Here is a 21,136-nt window from a genome sequence, read left to right on the forward strand (position 1 = left end):
AAAACTAAACTATCCAGTGGGTTACCAATGATTGATAATACCCACAACAAGGAGATGCCAATATGTGATTGTTGAAGCAAAAACAATTTACAATCCACCAGCTCATCTTTTCAGTAAAATATAAGTCTCATTTTAGTATCAATGATGCATACCTGCTATAGTAGATATCTTTTTGAGGTGAATTCCCTAGTATTTATTGAATATAATTTCTAAGACACTGTAAGAAAACACGTTTTAAATTTGCTGATTTGATGCCCTGAATAATGTGGCATTCATTACTTAAATCTCTTAAGTAAATATCAAATTGTGAACTACAAACCTGAACACATTGTCATTTAATAATTAATTTATAAGAGCTTAAATGAGTGATTTAAAATTTAAAACCTAGATTCAAATCTGGTAAAGTATCTTTTCACTTCTTTTTTTTAAGGTAAAAGTCTCAATTCCTAATTTAGCTTCTTTTTCAATTATAGAATCCCCTGCTTTAAGAAAAAGCATAGGGATTAAAAAGTCAGACTTACAAAACTGTTAAGATTTGTATAAATGAGTGTTCATTTTGAAAAAATTCCTACAAGTATTCTTAAAATCCTGAGCTTACTGAAATAATTCCATAGCTGGTTGGAATATTTTTGGGGACAAGGTGTTTTGATTCTATTAAAAACACTGTTTTAATTAAAATCATATATTTAAAAGAATATTTTAAGAACAATACAGCAATTTTAAACTTTTAAATTGTGGCAGTCCCTAAAAGCAGCTGGTCTCTACTTACTTTCTTTCTGCCTTCATCAGTTGATAACCCCACAGATCCTTGTATATTATTTGGGACCCCAGTTCTCAGCATGGTTGCTTGTTCCTGTGAAGGCAGCTGACTTTAAGAGAATGCTGCCTGTGGAGCATCCTTTAAAATATTTTGAATAAAAACACAAATTAAACAGTAGTTAGGGCTGTTAATTAGAAAAGTGTTTTACTGACCTCTGTAGGTATTGCTGTGGGATTGCTATGGATAGACTCAAGGGGAAAGTTGGCATTGCTGTATTTGCTAATCTAGGAGACATTACAAATTGGAGCCTGAGCTTGTCCTACTCTGAGGATTTAAGCATATCCATACTGTAATGCCCTATCCCTCCTGCCCACCCGACTCTGGAAAGAGAAACCACAAAAAGCTCTACAACCACACAGAGCAAAAGGGCCACAAGGCTTCCAGTGTCAATGCTTTTAAATGATACATCTGTTTCTCAATCCAACCCTATTTTTATTCTGCATTTTTAAAAAAGTGGCTTAATATGCAAATGGTTTTTCACAAGATTTCAGATTATTGGCAGAGTAAACTTTAGAGAGACTGGTTCTAAGTGTCACTGTAAATGGAAGAAGACACAATTAAGAATAGAGATAAAAATCACTGGGTGAAATTACATATTGAAGTAAATGGAAAATATGACTCAGTTTACCAATATTGTTATTTACACAGAATTTTTAAATCATACACATATTAAAGTACATATAAAATTTAAACAAGTTACTTGATTTAATAATAATAAAGACATTTAAAGTTTTTAACGCATAATAAAAGTAGCTCTTATTTTAAGTAAATTAAGTATTCATACACAGGTAAGTCTGTGATTTATTCTGCCAAACCCAAAGCTCGGAATAATGATATCTTCAGAATGGATCATGTGAAGCATTTCCACTTACTGAAGTGGAAGATAACTACCTAATTCTGCCAGAAATTTTACATTGTAATTCTCTCCATCCCCCTGACAAAGGCATATAATGGGATTTTGGGAAATAGTGGATATTTATTAAAAGAAGCATTGACAGAGATAAAATGAGAGAAAGTCCTATGGTCTGGAGAAAAGGACTAGCTCAAAATACTCTAATATGTGCTACAAAATTCGGGAAGTTCCAAATTAAAATCATTCTTCCTGCAATGTCACAGACCCAACTACAACTTACTCCCTCTTTGCTTAAAATCTTCCAACTTAATTAACTGGGCACTATATTCCCAATGTTATAGCAGAAGTTGATAGGAAAAGAGAGTGACTTTGCAGCAAACTGCTTTATAAGCAAATATGCTTTTTTATAAAGTGAGGGACATAGGCATTATCTCACTTAAATGAGTTTAGCAAGTTTTTGTTTCCTTTTAAAAATCTGAGGGGAAGATGGTGTGTAAACAGAACATGTCCATACACGAATAGCATGATTCTAAGTATTGATACATGCAATAAAAGAGATCAAAGCCTGCCAAATAATTACTAAGTACTCTTTCTTTGCATTATACAAAGATCAAAATATGTGCTAAATCTTCAACAACATCACTGCACTGACTGTGCATTTACTAATTTAAAATACATATCTCGATTTCTCAGGAGCTCTTGATGAGTTCCCTGTTCCTTTATTTTTCCATTGTGCAGAACCACTATCAAATCTGCATTCTGTATTGTGGAGAGTCTGTGAGCCACCACTAGGCATGTCCTCCCCTTACTGGCCTTATCAAGGGTGTGCTGAACCACCTGGAAAAGAGAAGGACCTGTGATTGCCAGCTTGGGTTAGATGCTAATAATCTTGCCCAAGTCAAATTGGTTAAGGTAATCTAGTAACTTTCATTGTGTCTATGCTATGCTCCAAGGAAACTACCTTACTTTGTGAAATAACCTACTCAACAGAAATCTAGAAAAAGTAATTATAGACACATTACATGAGGCTTTTAATTGGAAAAGATTTTGTGACAATTAATAAAAATTAGATGGTTGTGTGTAAGTTAGGGTTCCAGAGTCAAAGCCAGAAAGTAGTATTTCCATACCTAAATGAAATTGTCTAATTTACTTATTTCATTCCTTCTCATAGTTGTTTTTTTGTTTTTGTTATTTTTTTGGTAGATTTTAGTTGTAAAACTGTCCTGGCTAAAACACCATCTCAGCTACAACGAGGATATAATGTTGTATATGTGAAATGAGACTGGAAGGTGAAAACCAACATTTGTTGACTATATAAAATATTCCAATGATAGATATCTCATTAATAACTTGCAATAACCCTGTAAAGGGTATTTTCATTTTTCTGATGAGTAAACCAATATTTGAAAAGTGCAGGTCACTTGATGCAGGTCACACTGCTAGTTACTGATGAATCCAGGATTATAGCCCAGATATGTCTAATTCCAAAAGTCCTGTTGTTCCTTTCATAACACACTGTCTCTTTGGAAATCAAGAATGAGAACCATTTATAAATGGCAGTCATGTGGTGATTAATCACATGGGCTCGTAGGTCAGACACCCTCTAGGAGAATTTAAGGAAGTGACTTAAATTTTTTAAGTCTTAGTGTGCTAATCTGTAAAATGAGCATGATAATAAAATAAGCTAATTCATCAAGCTGTTGTAAAGATTGAGATAATAGCATATAATTAGCCATTGATAAATATTAAAGATTATGATTCACTCAACCAAGGTTCATTTAACAAATAAGAACTTACTATATACAAGAAACAACCAGGGGACAAGGACATAGCAAAATTAAACAACTGGAGGAGCTTGCAGTGTAACTCTATTGTTACATGTCTTTTTGCTCCCTCCCTTCCTTCTTAAACCAAGCTATGATTGTCTATAGAAGGTAGAGTAAATAGCAGGCCCCAACAATGCAGTGGAGATCAGTCTTTTATACATGTGGATTGCCTTATTATTTTATTTGGCATCATTAGGATAATAATAAAGTAGGGAAGTAATTTTCCTTGGGCTTTTTTCTCAAGTGGAGAAATGTTTCCAGAATTGGATCCCTTTTGATAATGAGATCAATTCAAGTGAGAAAACTTTTCTAAAACATGAGATGCCCTGTATCCCAACTCCTTCCCACCTCCCCACCAGCTTCTAACATTTTTTTTAAAGGCCAAAGCTTAATTAGAACTGGTGACTCAATGACTACAGTTCTCTCCAGGTCTTATATTCCCCCAAACTGACCTTGGTCTCTTCCATGATACTCTACTCTCATATTTCACATTATATTCTGAGATGAAAGAAGAGGATATTACCTTTTCACTCTCATTGTCAAGGGCTGAAGTGGCCTCATCCAACAATAAAATTTTTGGTTTTCGGAGAAGAGCCCTTGCAATAGCTAGTCTTTGTTTCTGGCCACCAGAAAGCTGTGTTCCTTTCAGTCCAACTTGCGTGTTGTATTTCTGTTACAGGAACATGCAATTAAGAAAGCAAGGCTTGGTTATTTAAATTAGCATGGCAATTGTGGGCGAGAGCCGTCTAAATATTTCAAATTTTGCTACTCTTGAAAATTTGTGTCCCAACAAGTACTGAAATCTATTTTTAGGCTTTGTTGCAAATAAATGCTAAACCAGCAGTAAACACTACCATCTCATTTACATATCTAATTTGATCACAAACAACAGACCTTTGCCATTTTGCTTCTACAAAGGAATTGTTCAAATTAAGGCATAAAAAATATTGGCAAAAAAGGTTCCCAGTAAACACAAATCTTTTCCCATTAAGTTAAATTATCTTCTATTTTCAGGTCAAAATGATTTAATGTATCATTTTGAAGGAAACTATTGGCTTTCTTCACTTTGGCTCTTGCTAAACACCTAGGGGCACATCTCTGCAAGACGCCAGGATGCTGTTCTCAGTGACATAGGTATCTTCCTGACAGTAAATTAGGCTGGTATCTTGAGACAGCCCGTTCACCTTTTCAGGCCATGAAAGTGACATTTAGCACTTCACAGTGTTTCCACACTCTCCTACTAACTAATGACCCCGTCTTCAGTATTACCCTACATGGAAGGGTAAAGGAAATTTCTCACATATCCTGAAGCCATTGTAGTCTGCTAAATCACAGTAGATCAGTTCAGTTGGTGCAAGCAGGCTCCCACTTGCTTTCTAGATTGTCCCATTGACTATGCTTCCCTCCAAAGTTCCACACTGCTTTCTAGTAGCCCTTGCTAGTTGTCTACATTGGTACTCAGACAAGAATATGTGGATGGACAAGCTCTGCTGGGAAAGCAAGTCCAAGTGCAAAACTTTCTAAGGGTGGGTCATACAGAAGCAAAAAGAAGATGCAGCACAGGATTAATATGCTGTTCCTCTGTCTTAGTACCCTGGAGAAGCCTGAATCAGCTGACACCTCCACACCTGACTGCCTTCAGGAGGTACCATTCCAGCAGAGTGGATTTCAAGACAGCCTGTGATATAACCTTATAACAAATGTGCCTACTTCATCTCAAAGTTCATTTTTCAATTTAAAATGCACAGTTGCTTACTTTATATGAAACAATGAGTGTCTGAATTACTAACACGCAGTAAAAGCATCTTTTCTGAAGTGAATGCTCTACAAAGAAAACAGACTTCAGCTATTTCCTCTGCAATTTTATCTGGACTGCTGGGTCTGGCTAGGTCTCTTCCTCCTAAGATGCAATTCATTAAAATTGAAATCATAAGGCTACAGAATATCAGATGAAACTATGTAATTCATTTCTATACACCGCAAAGTTCCCATCTAAATTAGAGAATTTAATCTTACGCCAAAAATTGAGAGAGGATTGGATGCGAATGATAATGGGCTTGTAGCTCTTTCTGCCAGTTCAGCTTAAATTGTACACAGATTCCTCTAGTATAGCTGAAGAAGATACAATATTGGCTTGGAAATCATTTTGCATTTTTTCGCCTTCTCTGACTTGCAGGAAGATGTAAGTCTCAAGAATGAATGAATACAAATTAAATTCAGATATTTTTGCCCATCATTAAGCAGAACAGATTAAAAATGTGAATATACACATTGTCTCAATAGCAACCTAAAAACATTTTCAGATACTTAAATGGAAGGCTTTGGTTTTTTTGTGTGTTTGTTTTTAATGAAGAACTATAGAATTTTATTCTTTCCTATTTAAACTGAGAATCTAAATAAATTTTCTAGCAAACATTGGGTTTGTGAATGCCGTGGAATCAGCTGTTTTATGAGACACTCAAGGGGCAATGGCTGTTCAATGTGAATCTGGGGCTAAAAGCCAGTTAGATCCTGGAGGGAACATCAGAGAGTCTAATCCTAAACCAACTGCATTTTGGAGAGTCCCTGCAGGCTTGGGAAAGGAGTTTCAGAGTGGTTCCAGTGGTCGAAGTCCTACTCAGGGAGCCGTGATGTGGCTTGACTGAGAGCTGCCACTGAGTGAAATTGTGGGGACTAGGAGACACCTACACCTGATATGTTTCTCAGAGGATCATCAAGATCAGGGCAGTATTGCTCCTCTCCCAGGCCAATATTTCCAAATGCCTGCAGGTTATCTCCATGGCATATACCATAGATGTGTTACCCCTGGCAAGCTCCAAGTTGACTCCTTGCTATTCAAGATCACTCTCCTGGTTTGAGTCAGGTCCATAATCCTTTACCTGAAACTCTTAGAGCTACATTTGTTTATAATTCCATGTTTTTTCACTTTAGAAGAAAATATACTATAAATTGTATATACTATATAATATATATATATTTAACAAGTAATATATATTATTTAACACCCCCAGAAAAGGCTGGGGAAACAATCAGTAACCAAATATGTGAAAATTTATATAGAAATATTTGATAACTCATCCTAAGTAGGATTAATAAAGACCACATATAGACTTACAGCATTTTGGCCACCAAACAAATTTGCCCCAAACGTACAGTCTTTGTGCATGACTGGAAGAGAAGGGCATGATGTTTAAGAACTTTTGGAAACTGGAACTGGGGGAAAGAAAATGTGGACCTTCATTCTCTCACTCAGACTGTTGTAAGGTACCAGGACTTTCATGCAGTCTCTGCCATTGCCGCAGTGGCCACAGAACCTCTTAGATGAGCAAACCAAAGGCTGTGCTTCAGCAGCAATTTTTTCCTTTAAGAATTTGATCATGTCATTTCTCTGCCTAAAAATGTCTAGTGGTTTCCTATTTCCAATTATACAGAGTCCAAACTTAGCCTGGCATATCAGGACCTTCACGTTTAGTCCCTGCTCATATTTTGTTTGGCCCCTTCTCAATTCCCCAGTTTATGCTTTATACTCAGGGTTTTAAATTTATTCCCCCACAAACACCCAAAACTCTTTTCCATGTATGTGTTTCTACATGAACTTATTCTGTCTCCTAAGCATGGATTTATCCCTTGTCTTCCTAGTAAACTCCTACTCATTCTTCAAAACCCAGTTCAAAGCAACATCCTCTTTGTGATTTTCTCTGGGCTCCTGGAGTCTTTGTCACTTCTTCCTCTGTACTCTCATCACATGCTCTATGTGTTTTTATTCCAGTAGGCTGCCATCATGTAATTTCTTGCTCACTTTCAACAGACAATGTGGAACTAAGTCCTGACAATCCCACTTTTATGATATCTTTTAAAGCCTTTTCCTTGTTTTATTTCACCTTATAATTATTAATTCAAGCCTTCATAACTTAACCCTGGAAATAGCTCCTAAGTGATCTTTCAAATGCCCTGTCTCTTCTTCACTCCTAAACAGTCATTTACATTGCTGCTAGACTACTAGTTCCACTGTCCTGTACCAAAATGACATTTTTGGCATCAGCTTTCTTTATGTTTCTACATATTTTGGGGCAAACAGTGATATGAAGGTAAACTAAAGTTAAATTTAAAAACATTTAAAAAAAGCTATTCTTTCTTTTGGAAATAACATCATCTTGATCTCAAAGTTTGTTGTAAAAAGCACATTATCTCTGCAATATGTAATTTTGAGTATATCTGAGAATTACAATGAAAATAATGAAAGATAACACAGAATTTAAGAATAAAAGTCAAATGGTACAAATATAAAATGGATAGCATTTTACCATATATGTCAGGGTTATGTGGGTAATAATCTGACCGTGAATCAATAGTGCAATGAGTGCCTTGGTAAAAAAGGGAAAGACATAAGGTCACAATATTTATAAAAAATATGTTAATCCTTCTATTATACTTAGTACTGAAGAACCTTATAGGAGTAAGGGAAATTGTGTTAATGGCTCATTTCTAGTTACAGGAACCAATTAGTGTGGACAGGAGATGGTGACGCAAGATCTAGTAGTGTAAAAAGAGTATGGTGACCATTATTCTCCCCCAAGGAACGGGACACTAAATTAGCTGTTTAATATAATAGTTATTAAACTTTGGCATTTCCTTTTAAAGTGAGCTAGAATACCACATTATGAAAATTTGTTTCCAATCTAAAGTACGTATCTATATTTTTATTTTATTTGTGTGTGCATATAGATATAATCAGATATTGCAAGAACTTTAAGTTGCAATCACAATTAGTGTCTCTGTGTATTACTTCTGGATTTGTAACAGTGCTTGCTATGCTAAAGTTATCTCTATAGTTTGCCAAGATTTTTAACTTTTCTGAGATTTTGTGTCATCTGTCACAGCCAATACAGAGAGATGACCAAAATGGCAGGCAAGGACCTAACACTTTAGTGGGGACAGGAGGCCCTAAAATAGTCAATAAACACCAGTGTAATTTTAGACTGTGATAAGTGCCCTGACGACTATGTGATAGGCAATAGGGGTGGTGAGGACTTTTTAAAATAAGGTAGCCAGGGAAGGCCTCTGCAAAGGTGACATTTGAAAGAGCTTGAAAATTAAGAAGTTGACTTTTCAAAGAGTCAGAGGAAGGGAGGTCCCAGCTGAAGAAACAACAAGTATAAATGTCCTGAGGTAGGAAAGAACTTGGCACGTTCATAACACAGAAAGGGCCAGTGTGGCTGAAGCAGAGTAAACATATGATGAGCAAGGAGCTGGACCAGCAAGCAGGGCCAGATCACAGAAGGTCTTGCCAGCCATATAAGGAGTTTTGACTTCATTCTAAGTGCAAAGGGATGCCATTAGGAGGTTTTAAGCAGGGACAAGTAGGTTTTAATTTATGTTTTTAAAAGATCCTTCCAGTTGCTTTAAGAAAGAAGAATTAAAATGGGACATTACTGGAAGCAGGAAGACAGATTAAGAGGCTACAGGCATGGTCCAGGGAGGGATAATGGTTGTGTAGACATGAGTAGAGTATAAATGGATAGAAGGTGAAAAATCAAAATATGAAAATTAATTCAGTGAATATTAATACAGTTCAGTCTTGGCAAAAATAGTCACACAGAACTCTCAAATTTTTCTTTTCACATCTAACTTTACATTAGATGCTGGCAATAACTAAATTGAATAATCCAAGGAACACATAAGAACCACCACTTAGGCCCAGTAAAATATTTGGGCTTATTTAGGATTCTTGTAGTTCAAGATTTCAGACATTTTCTTACCTCGGGGAGACCCTCAATAAATGAATGGATATTTGCTGCACTTGCTACTTCCTTTATCTCATCCAATGACACAACACGGCTGTTATCACCATAGGCGATGTTCTCAGCAATGCTACAGTTGAAGAGCACAGGCTCTTGAGAAACGATTGCTATTTGGGAACGGAGCCATTGTACATTCAATTCCTTTGCATCCACACCATCAAACAGCTGCCAAAAGCAGAATGGAGAATGGTATGTGAAGATCCACCAACTGTATCATGTCATGGTTCACTGTATTCAAACATACACAAATCATAACAAAGTTAGGAATTCAAGCTGTTTCACAGTACAATGTTACCCAAGGAAGGCTCATAAATCATAAGTTGTATAGAAGCAGACGGCATGTAACTGACTAAAGTGCAGAGTCCTAAACTTACTTGACATTTCTAGGAATGGCCATATATTCTAGAGACCTGCCCAGAGTCTAAAGTCTGGTGCTTTGTACTGAAGTCAGATGAAAAATGACCAACCTCCACTGTAACAGGATCTCACTTTATTAAAGCCCTGGGGAAGAGTAGATGTAAATAGTAGTCCACATGTAGAAATATGTCGTTTTGTACAAAGCCATGTTTATTCACAGGGACATATAACAAAATTCAACTGACATTTGATGAACACACCTACTATGTGATGGGGACCCTTCAGGCACTGGGGAAACAGTAATAAATAAGACAAAGCTTTTGTCCTCCTGCAGCTTATATTCTAGTGAAAAGGCAGGCAATAAGCTCACTAATAAACAGTAAGTTCAGAAAAAGAAAGTGTCATGAAGGCAGAATAATGGGATAGAGTGACTGAGGATGTGGTGAGGATTTGGGAAGGAGGTGGGTGGATGCATTATTTTTTACACTATTACCTAAGGAAGTAGCATTTAGACTGAGATGTGAATGATGAGAAGGCACTGACAGAGAAGTTAGAGTAAGAACATTCTAGAGAAAGGAATAGCAAGAACCAACACCCATCAGTGTGTTTAAAGAACATAAAGAAGCCAATGAGACTGACACACAGTGTATAATGAGGTAGGATTGATAGGAGAAGAGTTGAAGAGAGAGGCAGGGGCCAGATCATGAAGGACCTTGATCTAACAGTATGGACTCCAGTTTATTCTAACTGCTGTTGGAGAGTTTGAAGGAGGGAGTGTGCTATGCTATGTGTAAATAAATAGTTTTGGTACTCATTAGTTCATTGTTTTCACTAGTAACAAGAGAGCCATTTTGGAGTGTTCCATTTTGCATAGTCTTTGAGATTCCACAATGGGGAAATGGCTATAAATTGCAGCAGAAGGATGACTAATATGACAGTCTTTGACTTTTATGGACTTACAGTTTTTCGTGGGGGTAGGAGGAGGCAGAATCCGAAGTTGTCTTTGTGTATTTGTAATGTAGTGGTGGTTGCAGGGAAACAATAATTGAAATCTTGAATATTAGATAGATTAAGAAAAGTGCCAGGTGACAAAAACAGTCTTTGGAATGCAAATGAGGGAGAGGTTGCATTTTTTTTTTTGAGATCAGGATGCAGAACTAATGCAGCTGATTCAGAGAAGCTCTAATCATGCATAAAGTTTTAAAAGTTGGGTAGAGGGAGTGGAGATGGCCAGAGTGAATAGCAGGAAGCCTGTACCAGGGAGGCAGAGAAACTATCTCTGTCTTAAACCAGAACAGAGTAATGAAAGAGCCCAGAAGTGAACATTAGAACCATCTTCCAACACCTGTATTCTAAAATAATTCTATGGCTTCTAAGATCAAAATTTCTGCTAATAGTTGAATAATGTTTGGATCTTTGTTCTTAGCCTCAAAGTCCTATTCATCATTTCTGTTATTGGTTTGCTTGTCCTCTTAGTTAAGGGATAAAGTTTTTTTTTTAACTTAATGCATCATTTGCCTTCTCCAAATCAGTGATGATGCTTAAGCACAAGGGAATGTTTAAGAATAGCCCTACTAACCCCCAGACAAATTGTATTTAAATTCAGCCTTACCACTTGTCCTTTCACTGGGTCATAAAATCTCTGTAGAAGTTGGACAGAAGTGCTTTTCCCACAGCCACTGCTCCCAACAAATGCTACTGTCTTCCCTTTCTCAATACAAAGGGATAAGCTGCGAAGGATGAGGACATCTGGGCGACACGGATAGAAGAAAGAGACTTCGCGGAACTCTATATTCCCTTCACATATGTCCTGTGAAAGTTGACAGTGTTTAGAAGGATGACTTAGAAAAGTTGTGACAAATTATAGCACACTGGCTGAGTGCTTTCTAAAAATTGTGCATATTTCTACAACCAATTTAATTTTAAACATCGTATTTCTCTTTGTAGAGTTGATGACTGCACATTGGTTTCTGTCACTTTTGTTGAGATTTTTATATCTGTACTTCTTGTTGTCTTCACTACTGGACTTCATCAACTTCCTAAAAACACTTGTATCCTTTGGCTTCAGTACCAGTCACAATCCGATTTGCAGATTAACTGTTTGACCAGCTGCTCTAAATAAATGTATCTTTAAAAAATTAGTTTGTGCTTTATAGACATTTATTGCTTAATTCAGAATAGCTGGGGTCCTCATAAACTTTATGCATAAATGTTATTTTTGTAAGTTGGACCATGTTTTACAGTTACCATACATTCTATTTTTTACGACTTTTTGTATGTATATTTTTATTGAAGTATATAGTCAGTTCACAATTTTGTGTCAATTTCTGGTGGACAGCACAATGCTTCAGTCATATATGAATATACATATATTCGTTTTCACATTCTTTTTCACCATGTTACTACAAGATGTAGAACATACTTCCCTGCGCTATACAGCATGAACTTGTATGTTTATCTATTCTATATATTATCAGTTAGTATCAAGAATTCAGATTTATCTTTGTTTTTAACTGATCATTATTTGTCAGTGACACTTGCCTGAAAGTTCATTTTTCTTTCTATACGTCAATCTATTTAGTGGTTGATAATTTGTAAACAAATACTTATATATACCAAGGATGTTTATAAAAGACTTTCTAGAACTATCACTAAATGATGATTAATTTTCCCTTTATATATTTGGTTCATAAGATTTTAGGTTCTTTTGACCTTCATGTTTGCCCTCAATCAACTGTAGTTTAAGGTTTAAGAGTCATGCTCAGCACATTCTGAGCCCAGTGTATAGGTAGGAGGCAGGGGTAGATAGAGGGGAGGAGCACCAAAAAATGTCTGTCGATGAGATTATTCTGTTGTCAAAAGAAAGAAATGTTAACATGTGGTTAATTAAGGGTTCTAGAATTAGAGAAAAATATCTGGAAGGATATATGCCAAAATATTGTTTAGCAGTAGTTTATTTTTAGCTTATTCAATGCTTTCTGTGCTACCTACTACAACACCTGAATGTTATTAGTGAAAAAAGTTTTTTAAAAAAACCCAGAATACTGCAGAGTAATGGAGAGTACAGTTATTTCTGTGTATGCTCTTGTGCCTTTTGGAAAGGCATAGAGAGATGTTCTACACTTCTAGACTTTAATATACTTAGAAATTTATTCTTACTATTTTAAACATTTTATTATGGAAATTTCAAACATCTGTAAAAGTAGAGAGAATAATGTAATGGACTACTACATACCTATTTCCCAGCTTCAATAGTTACTGATATTTACCAGTTTTGTTTCGCAAGATTTTAATTTTTTAAAGCACAGGAAATGATTTTTAGAAGTATTTGTACATTAAACAAAATGAAGGTTAAATAACTTAATTTAACTTAATTTTATAGTCTTTGTAAGGAACATTTCCACTTTCTATGCCTTGTATACACTTCTATGAGGACATTTATCAGTGAGATGCTCAATCCCTCTATTGAAATGCTTAGAAAGAAATAAGCAGTAATATTATTATATATCTAAACCCTAAGGTTAAAAAAAAGTTTCCTACATACTTTACCTTCCAAAAGACAAGAATGAGGGTTTTAAGAGATTTTTTTATGGGGAAGGCAGATTTATTAATTTATGAAAAAAAAATTTTTTAATAGAGGAACTCAGGATTGAACCCAGGACCTTGTACATGCTAAGCGCACACTCCCCCAACAAAAGACAAGTATGAAATCTTATTTTGACTATGATGTATCTTAGAGTATTCTACTTTGAGATTTCAAGATGTTTTTATTTCTGTCACTAACAACTGGCATTCCTTTTAATAATTATGTAATTCTAGTGCTAATGTACTATTTTAAGCTGCTATAGATAAAAATCTTCTATTAAAATTCTAGAGGGGAATACTTTTAAATAGAAATTTTCTTTTAGGTATATACCTAATAGCTATTCTTTTAAATTTAAAATATCTTGAAAGGTCTTAAAATTAAATATATATTAAATTTATAAGACTACTATTGAGAGGCTTATTTTGAAACCGTACAATCTCCCTATTATTTCTCTTTTGATATTCACAGTCTTTTAGAGTTTGTGACTAAATATGTGTTTTAATATTTAATAATTAATAAATATAGTTCCCTTTTCCCTCTTCTGTTTGCAGATATATTTCCCATGAAACATGGGATCTGAGGCAGCAGGGCATTATTTACTTTGCTTATATTATCAGAGGAAAAAAGTGAATAAATCCTAATGTAAATCTTCATCCAAGACTAAAACTTTTGCTATCTAAATAAAATTAAATATATAAATCAATCCTTTGTTCATGAACATTCTCACGGCATCAGGCAAATAAACTAGAAGTGTATATTTTTAATATAAAATATGTACATTTTAGTAGTAGAGGTGAACATTTGATTGATTAAGACCCTCCTTTCTCCCTTTGTAGCTGTAACAATTATTTATATAAGCTTTTAATTCTTTATAGCACTATCTTTTGCAGTTATCAAATAATGCCTTCAGTTAAGTCTCTATTTAGAGAGCTTGCATATGAACAACTAATAATAAGTGGACATTTAAAATCATAGTTGTGCTTACTGGTTTTTTCCCTTCTTGACTATAGCTGTCTATAGATGGTTTCTTTTCCAACAAAGCAAACAGATGTGCAGCCCCAGATTTGGCTCTCGAATATTCAGGTGCCAAAACAAGTGTTTCTCCAGTGGCCATAGCTCCATATGCAATTGCAGTAAAAACTCTGCCAAAAGATAAAGCATTCAAATCTCAATTAGGCCCATTTTCAAACAAGAGCTCTGCAAGTAAAAGAAAAAGCAGGCACAGGTATATAATCTTTTGGCTCAGACAACACCACTAATGCTGAAGGCTCCCAAATGATACCTCTTTTGTAATTTGTAATTGTTTACCACACAGTGATCTTTCCTTGCTCTGTACACCAAAATAAACTTTGGAGCTCAGGTAATCTTAAAAAATTCTCTTTCAATTAGAAACACAGATCAAAGGCCCTAACTGGTGAATATAAAACCTCTTTGCCTCCTTGATATAAGGCTCATTTGCTTGGAGATTTGACAGAGAATTCAACTAACAATAGGAAGAATGAGTCTCCAGTAGTAAGATCTGAATTTACACAGTAGATACGAATGTTTTTTTTCTTCTCTTTTTGCATATAATGTAGTTAGAACAAATAATTGATGCCAGATGATTAGTTATCTGCCTGGAGTGCTACATGATTTAAAGAGAATAAAGCATGGAGATTGGACTTTGTTCAGGTCCTCAAAACAAAATCTGACTATAATACACCTTAGCAAGACTAGAAGAAGAGCTTTGATCTTTTCAGTCTGCTTTAGATTATTACCTCAGTTTCAAAATATGTTAATAATAAAATGGTAAGTATGCAAGCGATGTTTGGAAGCACACAGAATAGTCACAGAAATGTGGCATATCACGTGGCCATGGTTAAATATTTTTCTCTCATTTTCTTTTTCATTTTAGACATGAAAACATATTACTGGAATGAAAAATAATGCATCTCAGTGGCAGAGGTAAAGGTAAAATTCAGCTGAGACTGGACAAGTTTCACTGACAGTATTTAAACATTGGGCAGTAAAAGGACATTATAGAACCCAAGTGCTTGTTTGCTGTGCTGGATTATAGCAAGGTTAAACATTCTGGTCTCCTTGTGAATTTCTCCAGAGATGGAAACTACCAAGGAGTAGATTTTGATACAATCTCTTCAGTGACCTAGACCTCGGATTTTGAATCTTGTTGTCTTACAAAGGTCAAACACTGTATAAAATATAAAAACAACCAGTTTATGGGGGTATGTGATGCTAAAATTATTGTAGCCAATAGTTGTGATGTCAAGGTATTTTTAGTACCAATATTTACTGAAATTATTTAGAGCTCAAAATGCCATTCAAAATACTTAATACACAGCTATAAATATCAGAAGTGGTTATTGAATTAGGTAACATAGCAGAGTTTTATTTTTTTTTCTTTAATGCAAGGAAAAAAATCAGAACAAACAAGACTCAGTCTGATTCAAGAGTCAGCAGGTGAGATGGGAAAATAATTGGATTATAAGTCAGGAGATTTGAGTTCTAGTCCCACAGGGATGGTGGATTTTCAGAGCAACTTTCCTCCTCTGATTTGAGATATGCCAAGATATCTACCTGTCCTAAAATTTTTACCATTAAACTTAATTTAAGCATTTGGTATAAATGTCCACAGGCTAATGTCTTTGTTAGGTCTCCCCTAAAGTGAAATTCACTGAGAAGGGGAGAAGGGCCTTCCTTTCAGAACTTGTATCTGTGAGAGGTAAATGACCTGAAGGGTGCACAATAGCACAAGAAGAAGTTTTAGAAGAGAGGGAGAGTACCAGCTAAAAGCCCTGATGCTGTCCTTATTGTGTATGTGTTGAGGGGAGGCTAGGTGGGATAGGGGTTGATGTTGATAAGGATTATATTGAGGAACCTAATTTTGTGGTGATGGGACCACCTGGAGGCTGAGTCAGGGACATTCATTTCCTCTATACTATTTTTTCCAGGTGTATTCTTTATAAAGAGGCCAAGGCTGGTCTTCTACAGAATTTATCCTGGTCCAAATAGCTAGAGTGAACTAAACTGCCATATACTTTCACTTAAAAAGTATTTATTGCACAATAACCAGAGCTGTAACTCCATGAGACAGTTAAGCCAGATCCTTCAAATCAGTCTGAGCTCGTAGAGGCTTCTTAACCAAGAGCTTACTCCAGAGAAATGTTCAGGCTGACTGCCTATGCCACTGTTGGTATTGGGAATTTCACCCATTTAGGATATATAAAGAGGAATAATTTTCTATAATGATAAATGTTTTAAAGTCACTAAAACGCATTTGTCAAAGTATTATTAATCTATAATAAAGACTTATATAGCCCCTTCATGCCTATAGATAAGATTACAAGAAATAGTTCAGAAGTGATTTTCATGTTGAAATAACTCTTGAAGCAAAAATATATAAAGTAGGAATTAAAAAACCTAAAAATTAACTTCCATAATTTTCTTAAGCTTAAATTGTCTGTAGGAGAAGAAATCTTAACTACAGTTTATCTCTGTATGGATTTACACTGAATTTATACTGCTTTACTGAATTTATAGTAAAATCCTTTGGGTTGCCTGGGGTTGAGGGAGGAGAATGTTGAGCAGGAAGAGGTCTGGAGAGGGTTTTCAGGTGCTGGGCTTCTACTTTCCTAGGTTTATGGATTCTCAGTGGGTTCATGGGGCCATTGTCACTGCAACCTCGCTACAATGATCCTTTCAGGCATTTCCAAGCAATGGGGAAATCCACTTGCCCATCACTGCTGCTGAAATACAACTGGAATTTTAAAAAGATCTTCTGGCTAGAAACAATATGAAATAGCACAGAAATGAACAATCCTAATTTTAATACAACTGATCCAAATAGAAATACCCAGCATAGTTACTGGTTCAGATCCATTTGTCTTCCCTTAACTCTGTTCCCATACCCAATTTGTACACCTTTGGTGACTTACTCTAAGAAGAAGTACACTGGGGAGTTCAGGGACGGTGCTCTGATGCCAGACCACTGGGATTACATCCGAACCTCAGCATTTATTTACTAGCTGTGTGACCCTGGGCATGTTCTCTGTGCTTCTGTTTCCTTATTGATAAATAGGAGCTAACAAGACTATCTACATCTTATGGGGTTGTTGTGAGAATTAAATATATTAATAATATAAAATGTTTAGTATAGTACTCAATAAATGTTTACGTTATTACTATTCCTCTCATAGAACTTAAAGTTAATAGGACACTTTCTCTTGGACAATAAGCTCTTACATTTTTATAGATATATGTAGATTAGCATTGCAGGTCAAACCAAAACTGAAGTTCCCACTCAGTAAGTTTAATTGTTTTCTTGTTTTTGTTTTTGTTTGATTTGAAGGCAGAGTATCTTGTCTCGCAGAGGCAGTGGTTAAATTATTCCCATACTCATACTGTTTTCCCTTAACATCCATATAACAATCCAAAGATAACTTTTTTTCCCAGCCTAAATGCCTTTCTCAATGGAAGGGAGCAAGAAAATACACAACTTATATTTATTTGGTACTTTGGGTTTTATAGAATGTTTTTATATACATGATACCATTTGATCACCTAGGAGTAAGGCAGGAACTCCTATTACTTTTTAACAAATGAGAAGACTCTAACTCAGATAAATAGCAATTTGTCCAGGATCACATAGCTATGAAACTGCAGGACTGGAACTTGAACCTCTTTGTTCATTGTGTTTTCCCTTACACAGTGCTCCTTCCAGTAGAAAGCCGACCTGAACTGTCTTTCCTTGAGTGTTGGGGTTTTTTACCACTTGTTTCCCACTTTAGAATCTTCAGAGAACTCTAGATATCAAGTCTCCCTTGATTTGTCTCCTTTAGGTCACTTCAGTGTTTGATTCCTCTATCTGGTCTCCTTACCTTGTCCTCCTCTCTTCTGGATAATCAATCTGTGGGAGAAGTTGGGTGGCTGCCATGGCAGTGAACACTGAAAGAAGACTTTCCTGTTTTCCTTATTTTGGCTAACTAACGTTGCTTTCCTAATTTTAATGTCACCACAGTTCCATGACTGCCTGGTCTACCAGAGCAAACATGGTAGTGGAGGCATAGCTTGCTTCTTTCCATCCTTTTTTACTTCAAGCTATTAACCAACTATTAATATTCACCGAAAACCCACTGTTCTTTTGGCCATTAATCACATTTAATACTCAAAGTCCAATATGATTTCCTGTGAAGAACTACATTTGGATTTTTGGAGGACTAGGCCACAACACATAAGCTGCCTGGTTCTGCTTTTCAGGCAGTTTTCAAAGCTGAGGCTTGTATTACTGTACCGAAGCCTGTCAGGCCTTGATTTGTTTTACTCATCTGCTCTACCTAGGTTCCTGCTAATATGCATAGCAAAGAAGGAAGAAACAGAGAGAGAGTTAAGTTCTGAAGTGGAAGTATGAAGAGTTGCAGAAACCTCTGATGGGCACTAATGGTTTCTGGACTATACTGAAAAAGGTAAGTTGGCTGGAAGCTAACCTAAAGGCACTAAAAATCAGACAGGAGTAAAAACTTATGTTGCATTTCTCAAAATCTGTACATTTATTCTGAAGTAAATCCAAAGTGTTGCCAGGGCTAACAGAGGCAGAAGAGGAGAGGTTTACTGCATGTATGTGTATGAGAACATAAGCAAGAGATTTTCTAAAGGCTAATGCATTGACTGCAAGGCAGGAGAATGAAAATGTTATCATCTTTTAAAAAATGCTCGTTTCAGAGAAATGTCTACAGTCACAGAGATAGGTGGAGACAGTTTCTACCCTAAGAAATGTATGTTGCCTTTATTTTTAAAGAAGAAAAAGCTAAGGCTGATAGTAGCTTTGCTGATAAACTAATATTATGAGTACATCAAGGGATTCTGCTGTTAAAACCCTCTTTGTGTGTCTTCCTCTATAAGACACACTGTCATTTCTGAAAGAGATACAGCTTACCCATCCCGGTAGCTATAAATCATGAAAATACATTCATATTTTATAGAGAGAATAAAACATTTTTATTTTACAGAATAAACTAAAATATGACTTCTCCAACTTCTAGGAAAGTTTTTAGTAATGGCCAAAAAACAAAAAAAACAAAAAACCCTGAGGTTTTAAGTAGCTATGGGGATTTAGTCCCTATGCTCATATTTCTTAAGGTGTGATTTTCAGATTCTGTGCCTCAGAATAATCTGGAATGTTTGGTAAAATGTAGGTTCCTGGCCCTACACCAGATCTACAGATCTCTGCGTTAAATTTGTGGAGTGAGCTCCAGGTATCTGCAGTTTTAACCAGCTTCTTGATTAGTGAGTTGGGAAACCATTTATTTAGAGAATGGTACAAAGTTCTTTTTACCTAAAGAGGGTTCTAGTAAGAAGGAGTTTTCTTTGTGAACATCTTCTATTTAATTAGCTGGTCAGACAGAAAGCTGTCTGTCACCATAGATTCTGGAAGACACAGAGTCCTCTAGTCCAGGTATAATTTAGTGTGTCTAAAGGGACAACTTGTAACACATTCATGACAGTTGGGGGGCCACTTAGGTCTCTAAGAAAGAAGAAGACTTTGCTGTTGAAGACAAATCTCATCTATTCACATTGTGCACAGCCCAATACCCATATTTCCCAGAGCCTCTTTCCTTTGTCCATGCTATGGAAGTATAGTTATCCTTGATTTGTTTGTAGTCTGGCTGAATAAAACTCAAATAACAAGTGATACTAGTGGCCCTAGTTCAGATAGCTCCTCGTTTCTTCCTTCCTTCAGGGTACTGGAAAATACCAATGTAATACTGTTCATTAATCAGTGCTCTCATGTTAATAGTCCTACATATGTTCACACAGCTAAAATGTGTATATGTTCAGAAATGATCCTTTATAATGAATTTAATGGAAAAAATTCAGGAAGTGTGTTAGGCTAGTAGGAGGAGAAATTTTTGTATGGGGGGGATCCTTCTGATTCTCCTGTATTTTAGGGTCATTAAATAACATTAAGCAAGTTACTTGTTCCATTTAAGTTAAGAATCAGCCCAGTTCTGGATATTCAAATGTTTTGAAAAATACACAAGGATTTAAAAAACAATAATTTTATAGAAAGGTTCTATGAAGGTTTGTCTACAGAATTAGTAATAAAAATAATAAATAATAATAAATGTCTACTAAGCAAAACCTCTAGCACCTCGATTCATGAACTTGAATCTGTGCTCTGTCACTTGCTAATTAAGTGACTTTGGACAAGATAGGTAACCTCTTTGCGTTTTAATTTTCCCCAGCTGTAAGGTGGGAATCATAGTATTTCACAGGGTAGTTAAGAAGATTAAGTAGATTATGTCTGACAAATCCTTAATACTGAGTAAGAACTCAATCATGATTTGCTGTATAGTGATTATCATATGAAACAGAATGGCTGGCAGTCTTGAGAGGCCCCTTTCAAGAAATATCCCGCCTCATGTTATTTGCAGGCATGATAGTGATTGCATGATTTTGAAGTTGTATCATTCTTTAACGAAGAACAATCTTTGTTAATTTTAATCTAAACAGATCTCAATATGGAGAAGTAGACTCCCAATTACAAACATCCTCTTTTTACATAAGTGGCTGTCTTTGACTTAGACCCAGTCCTTCTGCCAATGCACCTGGTATTAGACATTTGGATACAGAGGGAAGAAACAAAGAAGAATCTGTGAAAAACAGGAATAGTGTGGAAAAGTTGACTCTGGAAACATATTTCCAGTAATGACTTGACTGCCTAATTATGCACCACTCCAAATTACTCCCTTTATTTTTGATTCAGTTATTCATTCAATGAATATTTATTACGTGTCTATTATGTGCCAAGTTCTTGTTTTTGGCTCTAGGGAAACATCAGTGACCAAAATAGGCTAAGCTCTGCCCTGACTGACCTTAGAGTCTATGCACTTGATAAAT

The 21,136-nt window shown here is 35.7% G+C and overlaps 1 protein-coding gene across 1 annotated transcript in view; it reads right to left on the reverse strand.

Moving 5' to 3' along the window:
- Positions 1–1,140: 1,140 nt before the first annotated feature.
- The window catches only part of ABCB5 (ATP binding cassette subfamily B member 5), an 87,738-nt gene continuing 67,742 nt past the window's right edge, over positions 1,141–21,136 (reverse strand). The window contains exons 23-27 of the mRNA XM_006181974.2: positions 14,229–14,385; positions 11,270–11,467; positions 9,259–9,465; positions 4,023–4,169; positions 1,141–2,510 (exon numbers count right to left, since the gene is read on the reverse strand). Coding sequence (XP_006182036.2) covers positions 2,313–2,510; positions 4,023–4,169; positions 9,259–9,465; positions 11,270–11,467; positions 14,229–14,385 — 907 coding nt within the window. The 3' untranslated portion in view covers positions 1,141–2,312. The remainder of the gene's footprint in view (positions 2,511–4,022; positions 4,170–9,258; positions 9,466–11,269; positions 11,468–14,228; positions 14,386–21,136) is intronic.

Source organism: Camelus ferus, chromosome 7 (assembly GCF_009834535.1).
Source record: "Camelus ferus isolate YT-003-E chromosome 7, BCGSAC_Cfer_1.0, whole genome shotgun sequence".
In the NCBI taxonomy this organism is placed as follows: domain Eukaryota; kingdom Metazoa; phylum Chordata; class Mammalia; order Artiodactyla; family Camelidae; genus Camelus; species Camelus ferus.